At 39.7% G+C, this 25,599-nt stretch overlaps 3 protein-coding genes across 3 annotated transcripts; 2 read left to right on the top strand and 1 right to left on the bottom strand.

Moving 5' to 3' along the window:
• The first annotated feature begins 2,121 nt into the window (after nt 1-2,121).
• On the top strand, nt 2,122-4,305 carry LOC121290751 (putative protein FAM172B). Its single transcript, XM_041211631.1, has one exon. It carries the CDS (start codon nt 3,103-3,105, stop codon nt 4,150-4,152), a length of 1,050 nt encoding a protein of 349 aa, XP_041067565.1. The 5' UTR covers nt 2,122-3,102; the 3' UTR covers nt 4,153-4,305.
• Nucleotides 4,306-13,121: 8,816 nt separating this feature from the next.
• Nucleotides 13,122-21,859, bottom strand: txnl4b (thioredoxin-like 4B). The gene is made up of 3 exons (XM_041210659.1): nt 21,639-21,859; nt 19,405-19,556; nt 13,122-14,444 (listed from the first exon to the last, which is right to left on the bottom strand). The coding sequence occupies exons 1-3, from the start codon at nt 21,768-21,770 to the stop codon at nt 14,279-14,281; spliced, it is 450 nt and encodes a 149-aa protein (XP_041066593.1). The 5' UTR covers nt 21,771-21,859; the 3' UTR covers nt 13,122-14,278.
• Nucleotides 21,860-22,196: 337 nt separating this feature from the next.
• Nucleotides 22,197-25,369, top strand: trmt10c (tRNA methyltransferase 10C, mitochondrial RNase P subunit). Its single transcript, XM_041212013.1, has 2 exons — nt 22,197-22,418; nt 23,772-25,369. Exon 2 carries the CDS (start codon nt 23,850-23,852, stop codon nt 25,170-25,172), a length of 1,323 nt encoding a protein of 440 aa, XP_041067947.1. The 5' UTR covers nt 22,197-22,418; nt 23,772-23,849; the 3' UTR covers nt 25,173-25,369.
• The last annotated feature ends 230 nt before the right edge of the window (nt 25,370-25,599 follow it).

Consider the following 25,599-nt stretch of genomic DNA (forward strand, 5'->3'; position numbering starts at 1 on the left):
CCCAAGAAAAGGTTAAGAGTTTGTTTAACAACCTGAAACAGCAAGAATGTGGGAATTCCATTAGCATCAAAACTTGTAATCTGTGGTTGAAAGATACTATAGCCTACAACACAACAAGCTGAGTGGTGAAGCTGCGAGTGTGGACAACATAGCAGCCAGTAATTACCCTGCCAAACTGAAAGCTGTCATTGATGAGGAAGCTTACACATTGCAGAATATCTTTAATGTAGATGAGACGGGCCTTTTTTGGAAGAGAATGCACAGCAGGACATTTATTTCAACCAAAGAGAAAATTGCACCAGGATTCAAGCCAGCTAAGAAAAGGTTGACTTTGTTACTGGGTGGCAATGCAGAAAGCAACTTTAAGATTAAGCCTCTGCTCGGGTACCACTCAGAAAATCCACGAGCAATGAAGGGTTACAGCAAAAGACATCAAGATAACATTGAGCAGGTGCTGGAGTCCCACAGCGAAGCACTGACCAATGAGGAGCTGATTCAGCTTAAGCAGGAGCTAACTGTATCAGGGGAAGATGAAGAACGGTCGGAAGCATCACATAGCAAGCAACTAACATTGCAACGCATGTTGGAGGCTTTTAAGCTCATTGAAGCAGTACTCAAAATTTTCAAAGATAATAATCCTTAGGAAAGAAGTTTAAAGGTCAACGGAGAGAATAAAAGGGTCATCAGCTACTACAGGGAATCAAGAAAAGCAAAAGCATAAAGTGCAACAATCCATTCAAGCATTCTTCAAACCTGCAATTCACCACGTTGTTCAAGATATGCAGGTACCAAAAAGTGAGGTAGAAAGAAACCCACCTCATTAATGGTGAGTGTCAATTGTTTTTGTGAATTGTGCATTTGTGAATTGTGTTTTGTTTATTATTGGCTTATGAATAAAGTGTATTTCATGTTTAGGTTACATAGCGAGGGCAAAATCTTGGGTTGGGAACGCATCTCCTAATACTACATACAATTAAAATGGGAAAGCTTGTTCTGATACAAGTAGTTTGATTTAAGAAATGGTTTCCAGGAACGTATCTACTAATTAAAATAGGGTATTCCTGCTTTGCACATTAGATTTTTCCTACGCCTATTCACCTAACCCTGGCAACATATAGTATTCCTTTCTCCCTCATGTACTTGTCTAATTTCTCCTGTGTTGTTCACCTCAGTTATTGCTTGTGGCAGCACGTTCCATATACTAACCACTCTGGGTGGAGAAGTTTCTTCTGAATTTCCAATTAGATTTATCATTGACCATCTTTTATTTATGCTCTCTAGTTCTGGTTTCGACCGTAAGTGGAAACATTTTCTCCCCATCTCTCAATCAACCCATTTCAGTATCTTATTAACCTGCATTTCACTTTGTTGGCTGCAAAGCACCTTAGGACATTCAGTGGTTGTGAAAGGCACCAGATAAATGCAAGTTTTTTATTTTTTCTTGAAGATCTCCATCAGGTCCCTCCTCAGTCTTTTTTCTAGAACAAACAGCCCCAGCTGTTCAGTCTTTCTGGGATGCGCTGCTGAGAAAGGAATATATCACAAACAACCATAATTCTCCATGGCCAATTCAGCTGTCAGTACAACAAGGATGGCCACTTGAGCAAAACACCAGTAGGTGAACAGCAGCCATGAAGAGTGCCTTTAAAGAGTCAGTGACATCAAGAAGGGGTTAGAACATTGGAATGGGAAAAAGCTGAGGGTGTTTTTTTACAGCAGCCAAAAGGCATTTAACTAATTACAAGAAAGATAATCAAACAGAAAACACAGCCAGGCTCTGAAATACAAGACAAAAGCAAAACACTACAGATGGTAAAAATCAGAAATAAAAAAAGAAAGTGCTGGAAACACTCAGCAAGTCAGGCTGCATCTATGGAGACAAAAACAAAATTAACAATCAAGCTGATGACCTTTCATCAGAACTGGTATAAGTTGGAGATGACCAATTCTTAAGCAGATGAAAGGGGGTGGGAGGTGAGGTGTAGGTAAGAACAAAATAGAGCTTTGTCATAGGATGGAGCACAGTATAGATTAAGTGAAAGAGTGATGATGATGCAAAGCAAAATAAGATCTGTGCACTCAGTGGAGATGTAAATAGTTACAACAGAGGAGGAGGGAAGGATGGAAAATCCGACTAAGATAAACCTCCCATGGCCTGGGAATATGTTTGAAGAAAGTATACTGTGTACCAATAGGGGATTTTGTTCAACACAAAAACAGGAATAGAAATACCTGGAAAAGCTCAGCAGGTCTAGCAGCATCGGCGGAGAAGAGTACAGTTGACATTTCGAGTCCTCATTTTGTTCTCTTAGAAGGTTAAATGCAGCACTGATAAATCCATTGTTTTATATATATATGTCAGGTTAATTTGATCAACTGAGAATTTTTAACAGTTATAATGGACTGATTATGTAATATAACTTATCAAATGAAAAGCACTAAACTTTCAGGTTCCAATACAAATAATTTTTCAGATATAATTAAGTAACATAACAGAAAATGGATAGGAAAACAATACTTTGTACCAAGGTCAAATACAAATTCCATCATTGCTGGCCATTAATATAAATTGTGCAGATTAAAAACATGTGTTTTAAGTACAACTGAATTCATTATTCAAATAATTAAGTCTAATTGGCATGCTCCAAAAACATAGTTTAGCAGTGGTAAGTGATTGGGCCAAAAAAGTCCTTGAAAGTTTGCATTTAATTTGCTCCTGAAGAACTGAATGAATAGTAACAATCCCTGAGTGTGGCATTCTCTGTAAAGGAGGAATAAATTAATCATGGCAAGTCTATATGTAAACAACATGAACATTTTAATTGGTGAATCATCTCAATTCATAGTAGTTACAAAGAACTTTAGAACCACCACATCATCATTAGTACCTAATTAAACAACATTGTTTAAGCCAATCATATCAACATGTGCAATAAGGGATGGGTATCTTTTGCCCCAGAAACAACAAAAAATACTTTAGTCTGGGTAGGTTTCTCTATCTACACAAAAGGACAGTAGCATGGAAAATTAATAGCATGATATTATTAATTATCTGCTGATAAAGAGCTGCTACAGAATACCAGGTGGTTTTTGTTTAAGAAAATGGAAGAAGCAATGATTCCTCAGCAACTGGAAAATGCAAAAAGACTGAAAGAATTCAATTTCTATTTCAACGATAAAGGGCAACTGAGACACATGGAAACAAACCAACCATTTGTTTATAAACAATATAGTAATATGAGCAACTTGAACCACCAGTGGTACAAAGCCTTTGGAACAGTTCTGGCCGAGTATGTATACGAACTCTTGGAAAAAGAATGTCAACTGAAACGCGTCTATATTCCCTTTGATACAGCAGAGGATGGTTCTAAAAGTTTCTGCTTCATGACTGAGGGTGCCTTGACTAATTCTTCCAAGTTAATTGTTCTACTGCAAGATCGTGGAGTCATGCGGGCTGGTACATGGTCCCAGCAATTGATTGTGCATGACTGCCTGGACACTGGCACTCAAATCCCTTTTATTAAGCAAGCTGTAAGGGAGCAGTATGAAGTGATTGTATTAAACAGTAATGACAACTTTATGGCTATTAAGCAAGATGACACAGAAGAGAAAAAACAATGTGATTTTGATCAAAAAGATCACAACTTAAAGCTTGAACAAATACCAAAAAGAGGTTTTGAAACTCCTGAAGCACACGCCTTCTACATTTGGGACCACTTTATATCTAAGTCTCCTGAGGTGAATGTAGCCTTCATAGTCCATGGCTATGGTGGGTTGGCATTTGTGAACCTCTTAAATGAGCGTAAAGATGTAATGAGCAAAGTCTATGCTGTGGCCTTCATAAACTCTGCTCACAATGCAGACCATCAAAACGTTGGGCAAATAGGTCGGAATTGGATAGAAAAAAAATGCCGTAACTGGTTATTGAGCTCCAAACCTCTAGACAAGCTTGTACCCTCAGTGAGGACAGGCTGTGCACAGGTTTCTGCAGGCACTGAAAACCATGACTTGGCCCCCTCAACTTGCCTTCACTCTATTTTCAAGTACCTGAAGAAAGTTGCAAATGTGCAGAAAACTAATCAATTCATTCGATCACCAATTGTTACAAGAAGTTTAAGTAAGAAACTGAAAGCAAAAAAAAAGAGAAAGTAGCATTGTTTGTTGAATTATGTAAACAAATCCAATAAAGCAACAATACTTCGCAATAAAACCATGAACAGAAAGAGCCCTACAGCTGAAACATCAACTAATGTTCTCTCCGTGGATGCTGCTTCTGGACTGGTATTTTTGTGTTTTGTTACAGATTTCCACCTTCTGAGTATTTTGCTTTTTAAGTATGATTTGCATAGATTTGTGCATTGAACAAATGGAAACATTTGTGCCCAGCCTAAATTCCACTCTAAATGACTAAGATTTTACTTTGTGGTGGAAGTAACACTGTTTGGTTACTTAGGGAGAAATGTTTTTCTAGTGTTCCTCCTGGTCACTCAGATTTTGCATGTTGATGGTATCTGTGGCCTACTGATATATGCAGTGTTCTTGATGGTGGGAAGGATGTGCTTAAAACTGTACTTTTTTTTTATGTGGAATTTATCAAAAGAGGCATCCTCAGCACTCCCCTCTTCAAACAAATTAAAGCTTTCTAGAAAGTGATTTACATTAGTTTAGTGTGTTTCTGTCAACATAACTCTACACAATTTTTAAGCTTGAAGATTTTATATTTCTGAAGATAAAACATTTCTTCCTTTAAATCAACGTGAATGGCTAGAAACAATCTCGTGTAGTGCTCACATCAAAACAGAGAAATACCAATAACATGGCTCATAACCCCTGAGAAATAGCCAAAACATTGACTTCAGTTTATTAGGTGTGGATCAGATGAATTAAGCATTCAGTAAGTCTTGTTTCAACCTCCCACCCTATCACTTTCCACACTAAGACTATTGTGTAATATCCACTTTTACATCAGATCTCGTCATGTCTCATTTTTATTACTGTCCTCTTATGAATACAGCTAGCAGTAAAATCATTTGTGTTTCAAAACCTTGTCTGGGTTTTGATTAATGGTAACTATCAGCCACCAAAGACTGGAAGATTCTAGGTTTGATACCTGGGTTGTGCTGAGTTAGCAGATACCTGCCCACTACCATGTATGTATTTTCACGTAAAGAAAATAATCCCCATTTTTTCTCAATAGTAAGTGTAGATGGCATGGTCTGTTACAGCCAAGTAAGCAGTCCAGTGTGTATAGCTGGACAATGCCATGGAAGCCATAATAATTTGACAAACCTTTGACAGCCAATTTGCACAGTATTATTTATATTACATTCATTGTCTTTATGCTGTAGTTTAATTTTCAAAACTAAATAATGTGAATGAATGGAATAGAAGTTCACTAGTCTGTGTTTTGACTAAAGGCTACAAAATGAGCACTAACAATAGCTTAATGGGTGACTGTGGATGTGCTGCACTTGGATTTCCAGAAGGCATTTGACAAGATGCCACATTAAAGGTTACTGCACAAAATAAGAGCTCATAGTGTAGGGGGTAACATATTAGCATGGATAGAGGATTGGTTAGCTAACAGGAAACAGACTAGGCATAAATGGGTCATTTTTAGGTTGGCTAGATGTAATGAGTGGAGTGCCACAGAGTTACAATTTATATCAATGACTTGGATGAAGGGCCTGAATGTACGGTTGCTACATTTGCTGATGACACAAAGATAATTAGGAAGCTAAGTTGTGAAGAGGACATAAGGAATCTGTAAAAGGACATAGACAGCTTAAGTGAGTGGGCAAAAATTTGGCAGATGGAGTATAATGTGGGAAAATGTGAACTTGTCCACTTTCGCAGGAAAAATAGAAAAGCAGCATACTATTTAAATGGAGATTGCAGAACTCTAGGTACAAAGGGACCTGGGTGGCCCAATACATGAATCACAAAGTTAGTATGCAGGTACAGCAAGTGATTAGGTAGGCAAATGAAATGTTGTTGTTTATTGCAAGGGGAATGGAATATATCAGTAGGGATGTTTTGCTACAGTTGTGCAGGGCTTTGGTGAGGCCACATCTGGAATATTGTGTGCAGTTTTGATCTCCTTATTTAAGAAAGAATATAAATGCTTTAGAAGCAGTTCAGAGAAGGTTCACACAACTGACACCTGGGATGGGGCGGTTACGTTTTGAGGAAAAGTTGGATAGGCTGGGCCTTTATCCATTGGAATTTAGAAGAATGAAAGCTGACCTTAGTGAAACATAAGATGCTGAGGGGACTTGACAGGGTGGATGCTGAAAGGATGTTTCCCTTTGTGGGCAGGACTAGACCTAGGGGATACAGTTTAAAAATAAGGCGTCTCCCATTTAAGATGGGGATGAGAAGAAATTTTGTCTCTTAGAGGGTCATGAGTTTTTGGAACTCTCTTTTCCAGAGAGTGTTGGAGGCAGGGTCAGTGAATATTTTTAAGACAGAGATAAATAGATTCTTGACCAACAAGGGGGTCAAAGGTTATTGGGGATAGGTAGAATGTGTGAGACTACAATCAGATCAGCCATTATCTTATTGAATAGCGGAGCAGACTCGAGGGACTGAATGACCTACTACTGTTCCTAATTCGTATGTTCGAATGTATGAAGGATAGCTTGGACTTGGTTGTGTTGTTCCACTTCACAATGTACCAGAGCTGCAGTGTACACTAACTACAGGAGGCAACAACTCGCTAAGGCTGCTTCAGCAATATCTCCCAAGCCTGCAACCTCCAGCACATGGAAGGACAGGGGCAGCAAGTACATGGGGATACCATCATCTCCAAGTTAGACACTGTCTGATTTGGACACACATTGTCATACCTTCATTGCCATTGGGTCAAAGTTCTGATACACTCTACATAACAGCATTGTAGAAGCACCTTCACTACACTGGCTGCAGCAGTTGAAGCAGACTCACCAGCACCTTCTCAAGATAATTGCCTTAGATGGAGGAACACAGGTAATGCTTAAATTATCTTCACTGCTTAGAAAAGAAAATTGCATAACTGAAAGGTATACATCAATTCATGTTGGCGAACATCTTCCCTCTGACACTTTTCATTTTGTGCACAACACAAAAGCAGCTTTTATGGGCCAGCACATGCTTTTCCTGAACTGAAACTGTTATATGTAAAGAACCTATGATAGTCGATCCCCAGATGAACAATGAACTCCTCTGCCATAAACGCAGACACTGGAAATAGGATGGTATACGAGCATAGACTTGATCTCTGACGGAAGGGAAGAAAAAAAGCACATGGGCTGACTATTGCTTCCAACTAAAATTATTAATTCATGTTAAGTAAGATTAAAGAGATGCAAAAAAAATAATTTTAATTGATCTGTTTAAAAACAAAAGTCTTAAAATCTTGGCTATTCTCTTTTGTAGCTTGCACCACAGTCATGATGAGGCGTTGGTGAGAAAGAGTGCACTGTTAACTATTAATCCATATGGAAAAATGGCAAGTAGGAAAACACAGAGACAAAGGGTATTCAGTTACATGCCTCTCTTTCCTTCGACATTCCAGCTGGTATGAAAGATTTTGTTTAGATACTTTCACAGTTAAACAATCAATAGATTTTAAAGACACAAGCGCACCTTCTCGGATCCCGGACTAAAACAGTTTGTTTGCTTTTGAGACAAAGCAAAAATATCACAAAAGTTGTGCTTTTTTGGCTTGTAAGACTTCCTATGATTGATGATTCTCCACTTTCCCCCAAAAAGCAGCAGAAAATCTCTTCAAGAATGAGATCATTGAAGCCCTTCAAATTTGCTACAATGCTGGCATAGCTAAAAATTCCTTCAGAAAATATTTTAAATTCCTATGATTAGAAATTGAATGGATTTGCTGGGTTAATAAAATAGTCAAATAAAATAAAATGGTCCTGCCATTTGTAACTATGCCTTTAGTTGTCTAGCTCTCGAGCTCCAAAATTCCCTCCCTAAACTTTTCTACTTCTCCCTGCTCCTTAAAATCTACCTCTGACCAAGTTTTTAAGTCACCTGTCCTAATATATCGTTCTTTCATTTGTTTTCTGATTATGCTCCTGTGAAGTACCTTTTGACTGTTTCCTATGTTAACAGTGTTATGTAAATAGAGGTTGTCATTGTATGACAATAGTCAATAAGTTTACATGGGAAGGTTGATTGTTTGGATGTACAGCCAAGCTTGGCTCAGCACCTCAGGGAAGAAAATTGGAGGGAGCATTAAGGATTTTACCCATTCAGTTTAGAACTGAAAGATGTGTATGCTGGCATTCAAAAATGATAATTCAATTAAATACATTGTAACCACATTAATATTTCTTCAAGACAAGTGGTGCAATGTTTGAATCCTTTATCAACCCCTATTAGCAGTCAGTTATTCAATCCTTCCTGTTAACAGTATGCCTGATATGTGGGAATGTTGGAATTAGCAAAGCTTTATACAATGCTGCTTTTGATTTTAAGTGCCATTCTTGTATTTTGTCCACATCGTTTAATAAAACTGGTACACATAAGAAACATTGTTTGAATTCCATCCTGTTTTCCTTCTAGCATCATATCAATATGGAGCACCTGCAAGTTAGCTGATTTTCACCTTTCATCATCATTAAAATACAATAATTAAAGTAAAGTAAAATACTCCACCAGCTACTAAACACAGGCATTGTAGTTTCCTACAGAGCTATGGAGGCAAAATTGCCAAACACTGATATCTACTCCACTATTTCTTTAATAGAACTCTGAGGAAAATGAAACATTGTTGTGTTGGAAAGTAAAATTCAGCACCTTTTATTAAAACATCTGATCATCTAGAGGAGAAAAGTCATTATCTAGGTAGGATTCTGATTATCCTCTGAAGTGCTTAATCTCCATCAGAGTGACTGACACTTTGAAAGCTCTTCTTATTCATTCTTCTTATTGTATCCAGCACTATTTTGGACTTAGAGGCAACAATGATTCATTCAAAATAATTACACTGGTTGACAGTGCAGGTTGAAAAACAGCTTATTGGACAAGATGACAAAAAAGAACTTATGATGACTTAGCTGCTGGGTAATCACAGAATGCAGAAGAGGCCCTTCAGCCCATTGAGTCTGCACCGACACGTGAGAAACACCTGACCTACCTACCTAATCCCATTTACCAGCACTTGACCCAGAGCCTTGAATGTTATGATGTGCCAAGTGCTTATCCAGGTACTTTTTAAAGGATGTGAGGCAACCGCCCCCACCACCCTCCCAGACAGTGCATTCCAGACTGTCACCACCCTCTAGGTAAAAAAGTTTTCCCTCACATCCCCCTAAACCTCCTGCCCCTCACCTTAAACTTATGTCCCCTCGTGACTGACCCTTCAACTAAGGGGAATAGCTGTTCCCTATCCATGCCCGTCATAATCTTGTACACCTCAATCAGGTCGCCCCGCAGTCTTCTCTGCTCCAGTGAAAACAATCCAAGTCTATCCAAACTCTCTTCATAACTTAAATGCTTCATCCCAGTGAATCTCCTCTGCACCCCCTCCAGTGCAATCACATCCTTCCTATAATGTGGTGACCAGAACTGCATACAGTACTCCAGATGTGGCCTCACCAAGGTTCTATACAACTCCAACATGAGCTCCCTACTTTTGTGATCTATGCCTCGATTGATAAAGGCAAGTGTCCCATATGCCTTTTTCACCACCCGACTAACATGCCCCTCTGCCTTCAGAGATCTATGGACATGCACGTCAAGGTCCCTTTGTTCCTCAGAACTTCCTAGTGTCATGCTGTTCATTGAATACCTCCTTGTCAAATTACTCTTTCCAAAGTGTATCACCTCACACTGTTCAGGGTTAAATTCCATCTGCCACATATCTGCCCATTTGACTATCCCGTCTATATCTTCCTGTAACTCTTTCAAGTACAAACCCGTTTCCATCTGTTTCAGATGAAGGTACATTGTTTCATAGTTTGCCATTGTGAGATTTGAACTCTTGATCTTGGGGTTACAAACCCAGTACCATAACCACTTGGCTATTTAGGCCAAGCTCCTATATCTTCCTGTAGCCCAAGACACTCAACCTCACTGTTAACCACCCAGCCAATCTTTGTGTCATCCTCAAACTTACTAATCCTACCCCCCACATAGTCATCTATGTCATTTATATAAATGACAAATAATAGGGGACCAAGCATAGATCGCTGTGGTACGCCATTGGACACTGGCTTCCAGTCACTAGAGCATCCTTCTGTCATCACACTCTGTCTCCGACAACTAAGCCAATTTTGAGTCCACCTTATCAAATTACCCTGTATCCCATGTGTATTTGCATTCTTTATAAGTCTCCCATGTGGGACCTTGTCAAAGGCTTTGCTGAAATCCATATAAGCTACATAAACTACACTACCCTCATCTACACACCTGGTCACCTCCTCAAAAAATCCAATCAAATTTGTTAGGCATGACCTCCCTCTCACAAAGCCATGCTGACTATCCCTGATCAAACCTTGCCTCTCCAAATGAAGATAGATACTCTCCTTCAGAATTTTCTCCAATAGTTTCCCTATCACTGACGTGAGACTCACTGGCCTGTAGTTCCCTGGCTTATCTCTACAACCCTTCTTAAATAGCGGAACCACATTATCTGTTCTCCAGTCCTCTGGCACCTCCCCCGTGGCCAGAGAGGAATTAAAAATTTGGGTCAAAGCCCCTGAGAGCTCCTCCCTTGCCTCCCTCAGCAGTCTGGGGCACAAATCATCCAGACCTGGAGCTTTATCCACTTTTAAGCCTGCCAACATGTCCAATACCTTGTCACTCCCTATATCAATTTGCTCAAGAACCTCTCAGTCTCTCAGTCTCTCTCCCCGAGTTCGATGCCTTCATCCTCATTCTCTTGGGCGAAGGCGGATGTGAAGTATTCGTTCAACACTCAACTGATGTCCTCCGGCTCCACCCATAGATTGCCCCCTTGGTCCCTATTCTTTCCCTGGTTATTCTCTTCCCATTGATATACTTATAGAACATCTTGGGATTTTCCCTATTTTACCAGCCAGAGCTTTATCATATCCCCTCTTTGCTCTCCTAATTGCTTCCTAAAGCTCCACCCTGCACTTTCTGTACTCCATTAATGCCTCTGCTGATTTGCTTCCCTTGTACCTGCTAAAAGCCTCTATTGTCCTTCTATGTCTAGCAAACTGGCATCAACAACTTTCATGATCTTGGATTGGTTCCATTGCTGAAATGCTGCCCAAACCTCACAAAGCCTCATGTATTTCAGAGCCAAAGTCAGTATACCAGAGGAATGGTTCCCACTCTCCAGTAACAATGATCTGCAACATAAATCATTTGAATGCAACTTTTTCATTTTTAAGACCAAATATGGAGGGGTTTTCATAAGCTGCTTGAAACCTGCAGCACTGTAAGTACTTCCTGTCCAATTAAACTACATACCAGTCTTTACTAATATGCGTTTTACATTTCCAAATAGGACACCTGTCATTTTTAATGTCTTGGTCACAAAATTCATTCGACTCAATCCAGGTAACTTTTCGTTGCATATTTGGTCTCTGCAGTATAGGTGAATGATTGTTTTACTGAATATATCCATTCTGTTCACAAATCCAACTCCAAGCTTGCTACTGTATGGCACTTCAATGGCATTCCATCCCACTCTGACCACTTATGCTGTTCCAATGAAGCTCAACACATTCTTGAGGAATAGCACCTCATCCTTCTACTTGGCACTTTGGCCTCAATTTGACTTTTAATAACGTTAAACCTTAAATGTAGCTACTATATTCTCTCTAGCACTAAGTGCTGACAATGTTGGATGGGCACACAGACACGTTTTTGGGAATATGAGAGGGTTGGTGTTGAGACGGGACCACTGTGCTGGTGGGGTCGTCTGCACACTTGATGTTGACCTATCTTTTTGTTCCATCAGACTCCCTAGCTGCTGAAACCTGTTCCACTTTGACAGATTTTCCACACTTCCTTTTTCACTTACCTGTCCATATGGGCTCTTACATACTCAGCGACATACAGAGCATGAGTAGACCTTTCAAGCTTGCTCTACCATTCAATAAAATCATGGCTGATCATCTACCTCAACTTCACCTTCCTGAACTATACCCATATCCCTTTATTACCTTTGCATCCAAAAAAAAATCAACCAATTTCTGTCTTGAATATGCTCAACAACAGATCATGTACAGCTCTCTGGGGTAGAGAATTCCAAAGATCCACAACCTTTTAAGTGAAGAATTTGCTCCTTATCTCAAATGACGTGTTTATGTCTTTTATTTCTCTCATTATGCCTGCTGTGCATATTAGTTCTACACTTTAATTAATTTCCAGTTTCCATCATAACAATTTACAGGTCATTCTATATCTTTTCCTGGATGTATGTGTGCGTGCATTTTTCCTCTCATTCTCCCTGTTCTGTTCTTTCTTAAATGTTGTTTATTTGTAATACCTTTCATTCGAAGGAATAGTTTGCTTCCTAAAATGTCAGCTAATTTATGATTTCCTCACCCAATGCTGCTTGATTTGCTAAATGTCCCTACTGTTTTCTGTTTACATATGAACATACAAATTAGGAGCAGAAGGCCATTTTCCCCTTTTGAGCCTGCTCCGTTATTCAATAAGATCATGGCTGACCTGCTTGTGGCCTCAATTCCACTTTCCTACCTACCCCCTATACCCTTTCACTCCCTTGTTAGTCAAGAATCTAACTAACTGTGCCTTGAAAATATTCAATGACCCTGCTTCCACAGCTCTCTGGGGAAGAGAATTCCACAGGTTCATGACCCTTAGAGAAAAAAATTCTCCTCATCTCCATCTTAAATGGGAGACCCCTTATTTTTAAACTGTGTCCCTTAGTTCTAGTCTCTCCCACAAGGGGAAATATCTACCCTGTCAAGTCCCCTCAACATCTTATGTTTCAATAAAATCACCTCTTAAATCTTCTAAACTTCAGTGGATACAGGCCAAACCGGTCCAACCTTTCCTCATAAGGTAACCCCTTCATCCCAGGAATTTGTTTCCTATTTCTAGCATTTGCAGTATTTCACACTATGTAACTTCAAAATTTCAGGTTGGTTAGAAGAACACAACATAAACCATAGTTATACAGAATAGATTGTTTTTTAATCAAATGCAAGACTACAAGGAGCTGTGTCGCTATTATTGTACACTGATAAACAGGAAGTCTCAGGTCTATGCTGCATTAATGGATACCAGGCAGCGCAGTGGTGAGGAGCTTTACACTTAACATGGGTGTCCAGCATGAAAAAAGCACTGGCTCACTGTTCACAATTCATATGCAGTGAGCAGCACTAGAAAATTTGCACGTGTATTGTGCCAGAGAGACAGGTGTACAGGGACAAGATCAAACTAGAATGCGATGCCTCCCGTGAAAAATAACTCTGAAACTGTAGGTTCATTCTTGCAGAGTGGCCCTGGTCTCAATGTGTCACAAAGTTACTGGCACCCCTTGAATCATACATCAATGTGAGCCAGCTTCTTTGGAACAGGAAAATAGGGTTGAGGGAGAAATCCACATTCAGCAAGGGTGTATGATGACACATTGCCTCTGAAAACTTGAACTGTCCATGAAATGCCCAAAGGTGTGTTCAAGCCCATAAGTCCTCAAGTAACTGCTAAAGCAAAACTTGAAGTTAAAAAACAAAATCAGCTGCTGATGTGCTCAAAGGAGCATGAGCTTGGAAGCAGGTTAGTTGCCTACTATTTTGGTATGGGAATGATATGTGGTAATGCAGAAACAGCATTTCTTTCCTCCATTTTTTTTTAATAACTGTTGCTTCCTTTCCAATTCCCTTTTCATGTATAGGGTTTATAGGATATAGCACGGTTATTTTAAACGAGGGAACACAGACCCAGGAAGAACTCCTGTGGACGAGAGAATTCCCATCAAGTGCTAATCAGGAAAACATCAATTGTCAGTCAAATGAATTACTTCTCCAAAGCTAATCTTTAAGGCAAGCTTGTGGCAGCAGACTTGCCAATGAGCGGAGATGTGGAGTTCCAGGATACTGAAATCCTAAGCAATGAAGGATCATAACTTTCCATTTTGAGTCCTTTCATCATGATTCTTGCAAATCTCCGCCAAGAAGTTTCTTGTCTATTAACATTGTGGATCATCTAAATATTCAATCAAATCCCAATACTCCTCAACAAATGGAGAACAGTAGGTGAGTAGAAATTCCATCCTGTTTTAAGTATTTGCCATGAGATGATTGCAAAACACAGCAAACAGTCAGTACATTTAGATGCCATGATAGAGGAGGTCATACTTCGGGATATTCCTCGGATCAATAGGGCTGTGTACTATCAGCTTTCCACGCATTGCTCCACGGAATATTACTTCAATTAAATCTATGAAGTCTTGCTTTGTTTTGAAACACCCAACAAACTTTGTATGATCTGGAGACCTAAAAAAAAAACGTAAACACTTAATTTTGCCAGTGTTCACAATTTTACTTCCAAGAAATCCAATGGAGTTGAACAAATTAGATTTAAATACATCTTTATCATAGAAAATGTCCCAGGGCATATCACAGCAGGACAATCAAACAAAAATGGACAAAGAAAGATATATTCGAAGAGGTGATCAAAAAAATCATCAAAGGGCTGGATTTTAAGGAGGAGAGGCAGGTGAAAAGATGGAGTAGTTTAGAATTCCTAGATGACTGAAGGCACAACTGCCAATGGTGGGGTGAATGCATTAAGGCTATGGACAGAAGAATGAAAATTTGGGGTAGAGGGGGTTGCAGAGATAAGGAGCAGGAAGCCCATGGATGAGAAATTTAAATTTGAGACATTGGTTTGAGTGATGCAGAGCAGAGTTTTGGATCAGCTGAAGCTTAAGGAGAATGGAGGGCAAAGGATGCGAAGCTATCCTACAGAGCATGAGAGCAATCAAGTCTGGGCTGGATGAGGGTTTCAGCAACTGATGGGCTAAGGAAAACAGACAATGTTACAAATGTGATGAAAAGTTTATGGGGTAAGTTGGTGATGTTTTTCTTCAATAAATATTGACCAGGATACTGGGGATAACTCCCCTGTTCTTCTTCAAAATAGTGTCATGGGATCTTTTACATTTCACCCAAGCAGGCAGAGGGGGCCCCGGTTTAACGTCTCAACCAAAAGAAAGCACCTCTGACAGTACAACGCTCGTTCAGTATTGCATTAGGGCATAAGCCTAGGTTTGTGTGCTCATGTCACTGGGGCGGGGCTTCAACCCACAACCTTCTGACTCAGAGGCAAGAGCCATGGCATTTTTGAAACATTGAGCTGTAGAAAATGTAGAATTGGATTTGGGAAAGGTAATACCTTCAAGAACTCAGAGAAGAAAGGAAATTTGGACATAGGGTAGTAGTTTGCAAGATAGTGGAGTCATGGGAATATTTTTTTCTGGAAAGGGTTTTGAAGGCTAGTTTTTAAAGCACAAGAGGCAGTACCTCAGGAGAAGAAACCATTTATAATGAGAGTTAGCATGTGGGCAAGAACAAAGTTGAGTGCTGAGCAGTGTAGCGGGCCTGGAGTAAAGGATACAGGAGCTGGGTCTCATGAGCAAAATGAGCTTCAGAGGAAATAGGGGAAATGGAAGAAAAAATGAAGAAAAACATGGATCCAGAACTAGCGCACAATGAAGTTTGACTTGGTGGGCAGCTAACACAAAAGAAAATCCTAAAGCCGTCTACAGACGTATAAATAGTGTCCCATCCAGAAGACAGAAAGGAAAATAGACATATCTACGTCAATCTGGCTACTCTATAAAATTACTATTTTTTAAATGGACAAAGGCTTTTCCCTCACTGGCCATGACTCATACCAGAGGAATTTCTAGCCTTCAGAAACCAGTAGGGACCTCATTATCTTTAAAGAGATGCTAATGCCCCTATGACAGCAGAAAATCATATTCCAAAGAAATGCACCAACACCCTAAGGCAGAGCTGGTCAATGGAGATGGTATGTCTGTAAGGGCAAAAGAGACCCTGACTCCTCGATTAAACACCTCAAGATTCCAGACCTGGGAAAATACATCCTCTGACCAAGACCCAGGAGAAGTAGTAGGAGGTATATCACATGACCTCCCCCAAGCTGCTAGAACCCGTAATATTACTGTGTGGAACTGAACACAGGCAGACTACTATTTTATCATCCAATATGTAGCAGCAGAAAGAACTCTGTCTAGGTAAATTGCCTGGCCTTCGTCTATACTGTGTACTACTAGAGTATTGGAACTCCTGTATCGGTGCCTATAAGACTCATTCATCGCTGCATGCCATTTTCCATCGTGGAAGTCCTTGCTTCTGGAAAGTCGGATCACCCTGCAAAAGTTTCAGCCTGCTACCCTCTGAAGGAATACGCCACTGGACTTTTGACTCTGCTCTCTGGACTCAGGTGAAATCATAACCCTTATTTTTATCATAGCCTTGCCCTGTAGCCCTTTCTTTCCCTTATCCCTCTTTTATTGTAGGGGTGCAAAAAGGGGCAGATGTTGCGAAATCCCTTTCCCGCATTTTGTGTGTGTGTGAGAAATAAAACAACCCTCTTATTTTACCTTATCTCAAGTTTACTATGGGGTTATTAATAGAGGATTGGATCACTTCAAACTGAAGGGTTGGGGAAAACACACCACCACATAAAAAGGGGGCAATCAGAAATCAAAACACCTGTTTACAGATAGGTAGTGAGAGAAGAAATCAGAGCTGTTTAAATTAATCCCCCTCCTATCCGTAACAATAGTAAAAGGAGGATTGGGGAAGATTAGGGACCAAAAAGGGGATTTACACATGGAGACAGGGGGAATAGCTGAGGTATTAAATTAATACTTTGCATTTGTCTTTACCAAGGAAGATGCTGCTGCACAGGTCCTGGTGAAAGAGGAAGTAATTCAAACACTTGAAGAGTTTTAAGATTGATAAGGAGAAGGTATTGAATATGATGTCTGTACTTAAAACACCAGGACTATGTGAGGTGCATCCAAGGATACTGAGGGAAGCAAGAGTGGAAATTGTGAAGGCACTGGCCATAATTTTCCAGTCTTCCTTAGACTCAGGAATGTTGCCAAAGGACTGGAGAATTGCAAATGTTACACGCTTGTTTAACTTTTGTGGTAGGGAAGCTTCTTGAAGCAGTAATTCAGGACAAAATTAATAGTCACTGGGGCAAATGTGGGTTAATAAAGGAAAGTGAGCATGGGTTCATTAACAGCAAATCACGTTTAACTAATGTTCTGGAATTTTTTGATGAGGTAACGGAGAGGGTTGATGAGGTGTACGCGGACTTCCAAAAAGCATTTGATACAGTACCACACAACACTCTTGTGAGCAAAGTTATAGCTCATGGAATAAAAGGGGCAGCAGCAATTTGGGTACAAAATTTGAGTGACATGAAATAGAGAGTAGTGGTTGTTTTTCAAACTGGAGGAAGGTTCGTAATGAAGTTCCCCAGGGGTCAGTTTTGGGACCTTTGCTTTTCCTGATATATATTAACGACCTAGACTTTGGTGTACAGGACAAAATTTCAAAATTTATGGATGATACAAAATTTGAAATCATTGTGAACTGTGAGGAGGATAATGTAGAGCTTCAAAAGGACATAGACAAGTTGGTGGAATGGGCAGACGGGTGACAAATGAAATTCAATTTAGAGAAGTGTGAAGTAATTCATTTTGGTAGGAAGAATGCAGATAACCAGTATAAGGGGTGCAGGAGCAGAGAGACCTGGGTGTATTTGTGCATAAGTCATTGAAGGTGGCAGCACAGGTTGAGAGAGTAGTTAATAAAGCAGACAGTATCCTAGGTTATATTAATAGGAGCATAGAGTACAAGAGCAAGGAGGCTAAACTTGTAAAACATTAGTTCAGCCTCAATTTGAGTATTGCGTCCAGTTTTGGGCGCCACACTTTAGGAAGGATGTGAAGGTATTAGAGAGCGTGCAAAAAAGATTCACAAGAATGGTTCCAGGGATGAGGAACTTCAGTTACATAGATAGATTGGAGAAGTTGAGACTGTTTTCCATGGAGAAGGTTGAGAGGAGATTAGATAGAGCTATTCAACATCATGAGGAGTCTGGACAGAGTAGATTAGGGGAAAAACTGTTTCCACTGGTGGAAGGATCAAGAACGAGGAAGCACAGATCTAAGGAATTGGCAAAAGAAGCAATGGAGACATGAGTATAAAAACTTTTTCACGCAGCAAATGGTTAGGATCTGGAAATGTGCTGCCTGAGAGTGTGGTGGAGGCAGGTTCAATTGAGGCATTCAAGTGGGAATTGGATTATTATCTGAAAAGAAAGAATGAGCAGGATTATGGGGCACACAATGGGCCAAATGGCCTCTTTCTGTGCTGCAACAATTCTGTGATTCTGAATAACAAAAATGTTGCGGGGGGGGGGGGGGGGTGCGGTTGGAAGCAGCAGAGGCAGCTGAAGTGATGGTTTCATTCTAGTGATAGAGACGTCCATGAGCTCCTCTTATATTGTTTGGAGGCGAGGGGAAAGGGGTTTAAGGAGATAATAAGTAATCAAGAAAAAAACAGGGGACTTCAGCGCTCTTCAGGATACTCTGCGGTAGTATACAGTTTTGGCAGAGAAGTAAATGTCTCAATAGTTTTTGATGTCATCCAGATCTGGCGATGGATAGCTATATCAATTGTGTGCCAGATGCACTCAAGACTTAGGATCTGGATGCACTGCCTAAATGTATAGTGGAGGCAGATTTAATCATGGCATTCAAAAGGAATTGGATCATTATTTGAAAAGGAAACGTTTGCCGGGCTATGCAGAAAAGACAGGGGAATGGCACTAGGTGAATTACTCTTGCAGAGAGCCAGCATGGACACACAGCAGGCCAAGTGGCCTCCTTCTGTGCTGTAACCATTCTATGATTCTAAGGTTACACCCCTTGGAATTGAACAAAGGTGGAGCGATATCATGCGGGTGGGGCGGAGCGGGAGAGAGAGAGTAAAGATTTTCCTGGGGACCAGGGCATCAAAGGTGCAAGTAGTGAAATACTTTATACACTGCAGAAGTAGTGTGCCAATTTGAGGTATGAGTCAACAGATAATAGGTAAAATGTGAGCTTCAGCACAATTATGGATTGTACGATAGTTAACAATTAAAAAAGGAAAGATTTTAAGCAGTCATTTTCTGTTGAAAAAGCTATGCTATTGTTTGGCTAATTTCAATTGATGGCATTGGATCTGTTAGGGGTAACAAAGAGAAAAATGACTCTCCTTAATATTTTGCTTCTTCCATTCCATATGAAACAAGAGATTTAACACAAGGGAATAATGCAAGGATCAATGTTTACTGGAACCCTACACACATACCAGACGCAATTATATTGCCCCGCCACATTTTAACTGAAGCAAAATATCTTACCCATAATCCACTTTCATATGTTGGCCATTGAAGAAAAAAACCGTGGAAGGAATGTAGCTGATGTCAAAGTAGCGAGTATATATAGGCACACTGTCAACATCCACAAGGTAAATAGCTGCCATTTTACTCAGGTCATGAGCAGTTTTTGAAAGCTAGTGAAACAAAAATGAAAAAAAAGAACTTGATATTGAGACCTTACTTGACATGAGTGTTTTACTTCGGAAGGAAAACTTTTGTAAACGTGTTTACAAAGATTTAAACATTAAGGGAATATAACAGGTTGGGGCAAATAATTAGTAGAAAAGCTTGAAACATACCTTACTAGAATTTTTTTTAACCATAACAATAAATTTAAATTTGGATTTTCAATCATTCTTATTAAGTGTTTAATTTGCAAAATGAACTAAACCTGGGCTGAAATACAAACTTGAGGTGATGTTCACTTTTGTACATTTTCTAGTCAGTAATTTATAGATCTCAGCCAAAAGTTGCTAATTTCAACTTGAGTTAAGGTGACCTGTTGGCTTAACAATAAGCAAAAATAGACATGGTTCCCAACTTGCATTTTCTTTCAGCAATTCCTTGTGGTATTGGCAAAGGTCAAGAAGGTATCCAAAGTCACGAACATAAGGTACTCCAGAAAAGGACTGAAGTACAAAGTAACTTGAAATGTTATTAGAATTTTCAGAGAACATAAAGAGAATTGCCCCGAAAATGAAGTACACTGTTTTTGAGAACACACAATTCAAGAACTTCTTCACTTACTGAGTGTACCTCAAGGGAATAATTTGACTTCTAACCAAATTATATAAAGTATGATTTATAAATATATGGATAAAATTATTTATAGATATAGATTACATATATGTGAGGTTGCTGTACCTTGATATATAATTTGTCTAATGGATCCCCAGGACAGATTTACTGAGGAGTTTAGGCATTTTAAATTACAAGAACAAATCTTGAAAAGGTCAGTTCCCCAAGAATCACTTTTCAAGTATTTTACATGATGTATGTTGCTGTTCTTATGACATCAGTTTTATTCTTTTGGTAAGTTTTTACTGGTGTGTGGTTGATATCCCAGGTGACAATGAGACATGATGACATGAACATATGTTTTGTCCCATCAATTTTCTCCTCTCCCAAAAAGATGTTGACCGCTCACAGAAGCACTCTTTGCTCAAGTGGGCGTTCATATGTGTGTTTTTACAAAACGTTTAAAAACCTAAACATGCAAGTATAACTAATAACAAACACCATTAAGTGGTATTTTACAGCAAATCATGACTCAACATTTGTATTAACAATTTGTACTTATAAAGCGCTAATATATAGTAAAACATCCCAAGGCCCTTCACTGGAGCATTAACAAACAACATTTGACACCAAGTAACATAAGGAGATATTGGGGCTGATGACCCAAAGCTTGGTCAAAGAGGTAGGTTTTAAGGAGCATCTTAAAGGAAGGCAGAGAAGTTTAGGGTAGGAATTCCAGGGCGTAGGGTCTAGACAGCTGAAGACACAGCTACCAATGGTGAAGAGATTAAAATCAGGGATGCAAAAAAGGCCAGAACTGGAGGAGCACAGGAACCTCAATGAATCGTAGGACTGGGAGAGGTTGCAGAAATTGGGAGGGGCAGTCACGGAAGAATTTGAAAACAAATAATTTAAATTTAAAGCGTTGCTGTACCGGGAGCCAGTACAGGTCAGGAAGCACAGGGGTGATGGGTGAACAGGATTTTGTGCAAGTTCGGATACAGGTGGTAGAATTTTAGATGAGCTGAAGCATCTTATCACACCAAAACAGCTCAAAGCTTCACACATAACAATCACGTTTGAAATGCAGAGTTTGTTGTAAACAAACTCTAACTGAGCACAGCAGCACCATTAAAAATAACCACAGAATACAGTAAATCTGTCTTTGCTGCTTTCAGCATTCTGAGGAACAATGTCATTTTTCATGAACAGTGCCAACCATCTCATTCCGTAGATAATACCTCCAGCCCTCTCCCAGAACATCACTGAATTCTCGACTCAGCCTGTAAATTCACAGCACAAGATACTAGGGGCGGAAGCGAACCTACAATTTTATGATTAAGGGTCGAGGAGTTCTAACTAAACCAAGCAGATACTGTAATGTATTTTCCCCGATGACAGTGAAACCTGACGAGAATGATTTTTTTTTAAAAAATGTGAAACAGGTTTGTTCTTGTATGTTTGGTGGCGGTTCTTACAATTTCATCCAGTTGCAAACACACCGTATCCTGGTCGCGGCCAAAACGCAGAACCAGTACCCTCTCCGCCACGGTCTTTATAATGTGGTCAACGTCTTTCTTAGTTTGTAATTTTGGCAGCAGGAAGCTCATTTTCTCGACTTTTGAGAGGAAAGGCGAATTGAAGTAGAGAGTTGAATTAAAATTCACTTAAGGGACATGGGCGGGGCAAGAGAACCGGATGTAAACGTCCCGCTCCCGTAGGACGACATCGAAATAATCCCCCAGAAACAGGCTGCGATGAGTATCTCGGGGGGGGGGGGGGGGGGGTGAATCCCGCATTTTATTTAACAGCGGGATGAGATGATTCCTCAAAAGTCATGTCATGTCAAAGGGATTTATAATCAGTGTGACAAAACACACAGATATATGCATCGTGGAATAAAACACCGTCAGATATTTACGGGTGACAAGGCATTGACAGAGCTCCAGTAAAATGAATTGGGCGGATACCATATTAAATTATACTCGAACCTTAACTTTACGTGTGATATAGGGTGCGAATGAAAATGGGCCTGCAGGTGGCTTTCAGGAGACTTGCAACTGTGCTCATTTTTATATATATATATATATAATTATATATGTGTGTGTGTGGTGTTAACTTTGAATGTGGAGAGAGGATGTGGAAATGGGCGGACAGACGTGTTGACCTTTCCTCCAGGCGGAGGAAATGAGATCCGGGCAAGGTTCTGTATTCCACATTCCACATTCCAACCAGGGCTTCATTCATTTCTTTGACAGGTTCGCTTGATTCTGTTTGTTCCTAACATGCAATCTCCATTTCTCTTTTTGTGGTTGTTGTCGTTGGATAGTCTGCTTATTAATTTATTTGGTGTTAATTTAATTGAAATTCAAATGCCTAAGTAACGAGACAAACCGCATGCAGAGCATTTCGGGAGAATGTTAATCGACAAGAATATTAATTAATAAGAACATGCAAAATTCTCCATGCTTTTCTTTCCCACGTATCTCCACCTCCAGAATCCGGTTCATTTGCTCAGCCCTTGCTGAGTCCTCACCCCGGCGGTTGGACAGGGCCTGGGCGAAGCTTCGGCCTTGCGCCCGCTCCATTAACTTCCGAAAATGAAATATCGTACATTATTATGAATAAAAATGCTGCATTTATCATTACATATTTATTTCAACGAGAAAGGAGGCTATTATAATAACGATCGTACATCTCATTGTTCTACACTTTCCACAGGATATGTACTAGAAGAAATGACATTATAATGTGCAATATGGCTCACATGGTGCGATACCATGTATTCCTGCAACAGTTTCTAGATGATTTTACGCACAATTTACACAATCAATAATCATTACAGTAGAGTGGGCTACATTATATTACATCCTTTATATTATTTACTGGTTCACAGTTTTGGAACAGTCATGTAGATGTACAAACTTGTAAAATTGTCACAAAAACAGAATGAGGAATGTAATAAGAAATTTTGAGAAAGACTGCAATATAAATACATGGAAATCTATATGTATTTCAGGAAATGTGGACATATATTCATTGCATCCCCACTGCTGAAGCCTGTTTGTTAACTAATGTAGTTTCAAGAAGAGTTCATTGTTTTTTTTGCCACCCCAGCCCCCACCAAATTATGCCGCTCTCGGCGACCACCTAGTTTGACTAGTGCTTGCACCAGACCTGCTGTTAGGGTGCTACAAATGATTCAATCTCACGGGTTGAGGAGAAAAGGGAATCAATCAAGGGTTCTTGAAGCTAACTGCAGTCCAGTGACTCCCATTGTAAAGTATCTGGTTAGACAGTGGGTGAGGAAACAATCAGGCTCAAGTGATTTTTGAGTGAAAATTGTCCATTCAATGAGTTACAATCCAGCATCCTTAAAACCATATTCCAGCATAAATTAGTGTCTCTGAGACAGGAGTGGAGAAAATTGGGAGGGTGAACAAGTGTGCTTGGTAGAAATGTTTCCTGTGCTTAGCTGTCTAACACATCTGTGGTTCTGAGAAAATGGAGACCTCTGCTTTTCAGTCTAAAGAGATTCAGCAAGGATGTAATAACATTTACTTTATAAAAAGTCTTTCATAATTCTTCAAATACTTTTTATCTAATTGCAGGTTCCAATATTACCTTGGATTTATTCAAACATTGTTAGAGATTATTTGGATTTCTGCAATTTTTAATTGGAGTATAATATGTGGTTCCGGATTACCCATCTTTTACAAAGTTTTGGTTGGCATTACACACGACAATTAAAGACTCAAGTAAAGAATAAAGTGCCTTTGGCCAGATGCCAATTTATGCCACAGCACAGGACACTAGTTTTGACACCATGTGTAAAGAATGAAGAAGAAAAAGTCAGCCATGATAAACTGGATTTGGATATTTGGAAGACAATCATGAGAGAGAACACAACTGAAGCTCCCAAACCACTCCCCTCTGAAGATCTTGGGGACTCATTCCTTCCTGCTACAAGGGAACTTGTTCAAATGTGGCGATTAGCTGGGAAAGCTGTACCAGAAGACATAACTGAGGAACAGTTGAGCATAGTTAATGAACTACTTTCGAAATCAGCAAAGAAAAAATATCTCAAGTACTTAGCAATCAAAGAAGACAAAAAGAAAGCTACAAAGGAAAAACGAAAATTAAAACAAGAAGGAGCAAAGCATCTTCAAAAGGAAAAAGGAAATGAGGAAGGAATTACATTAAGGAACACTTTTCTTTTACAATTCTGGCAACGGTCTTTCGACATAATGTACAATTGGAGGGCTGCTCAGTCTATGATATTTGGTCAGCCACTGGTATTTGATATGAGCTATGAAAGCTATATGGCCCGTCGAGAAATGGAGAACACTGTCTCTCAGCTACTGGAGTGTGAGGGGTACAACAGAAAATCTTTGGACCCATTCCACTTACATTTCTGTAACCTCAGCCCAGATGGATCATATCATAAGGAGCTTTTGAAACGTTATGGGGACGCCTGGGATAGACTCTTGATAACAGTAACAGAAAAGTCATATGTTGACATTTTTCCCAAAGACAAGCTTGTGTATTTAACTGCTGATTCACCTTACATATTGAAGACTTTTCAGCATGATAAAATCTACATCATTGGATCGATTGTCGATAAGTCAATTCAGACAGGATTGTCCCATGCAAATGCAAAGCGTTTAAAGTTGGCAACTGCACGCCTTCCCTTGGATGAGTATTTGAGGTGGGATAGTGGTGCAAAAAACCTTACATTGAACCAAATGATCAGCATTTTGTTGACTATAAAAGAAACCAGTAGCTGGCAAGAAGCTCTCAAGTTTGTTCCAACAAGGAAACATGAAGGATTTTTACCACTTCCAATGGAACAGAGATACCGCAGTCAAACCAAAAATCACCAGAACAGGAAGACAATTGACAGTGAACCAGAAAAGAAAGCCGGGTGGCAAAAGTCAACTTTAAGTTTAAATCAAGCTGTAAAAAGATCTTCAGATAGCCGTAAAAAACGATGGTGGGAGGAGGAAGATTGAAGATCCTTAAAATATTTTAAGTACTGATTTGGCTAGAAGAAATGTCTTTTATTTGTACACTGATTTTCATGTTGCATTGTTATATCAAAAGATGTATGCCTGATTATTCTGCACACCTCCCCACCTCAGTGCACTGATTATAGACGATAAATGTGAGAAAACTATTACAAAGTAATAAAAGTTGCATGTTTAACTCCCTGGTGGGTCGGCAAGTTATTCAGTGGGTAACTGAGCCATTGATACTTGGAAGGTTCCAGCTTTGATCCCTAGTCAGTGTGAGTTAGCTGATTTCAACCAGGGCTGTGTTAGGGCCATTGCAATTGGCATTGCTATTTCAGGATTTTGGCTGAGAAAATCATCCAGGATCCACCTGATTGATATCCATTAATTCTTGCTGGCCCTGAGAATATGATTAAGCAAACTGATT

This window comes from Carcharodon carcharias, chromosome 18 (assembly GCF_017639515.1).
Source record: "Carcharodon carcharias isolate sCarCar2 chromosome 18, sCarCar2.pri, whole genome shotgun sequence".
Lineage (NCBI taxonomy): Eukaryota > Metazoa > Chordata > Chondrichthyes > Lamniformes > Lamnidae > Carcharodon > Carcharodon carcharias.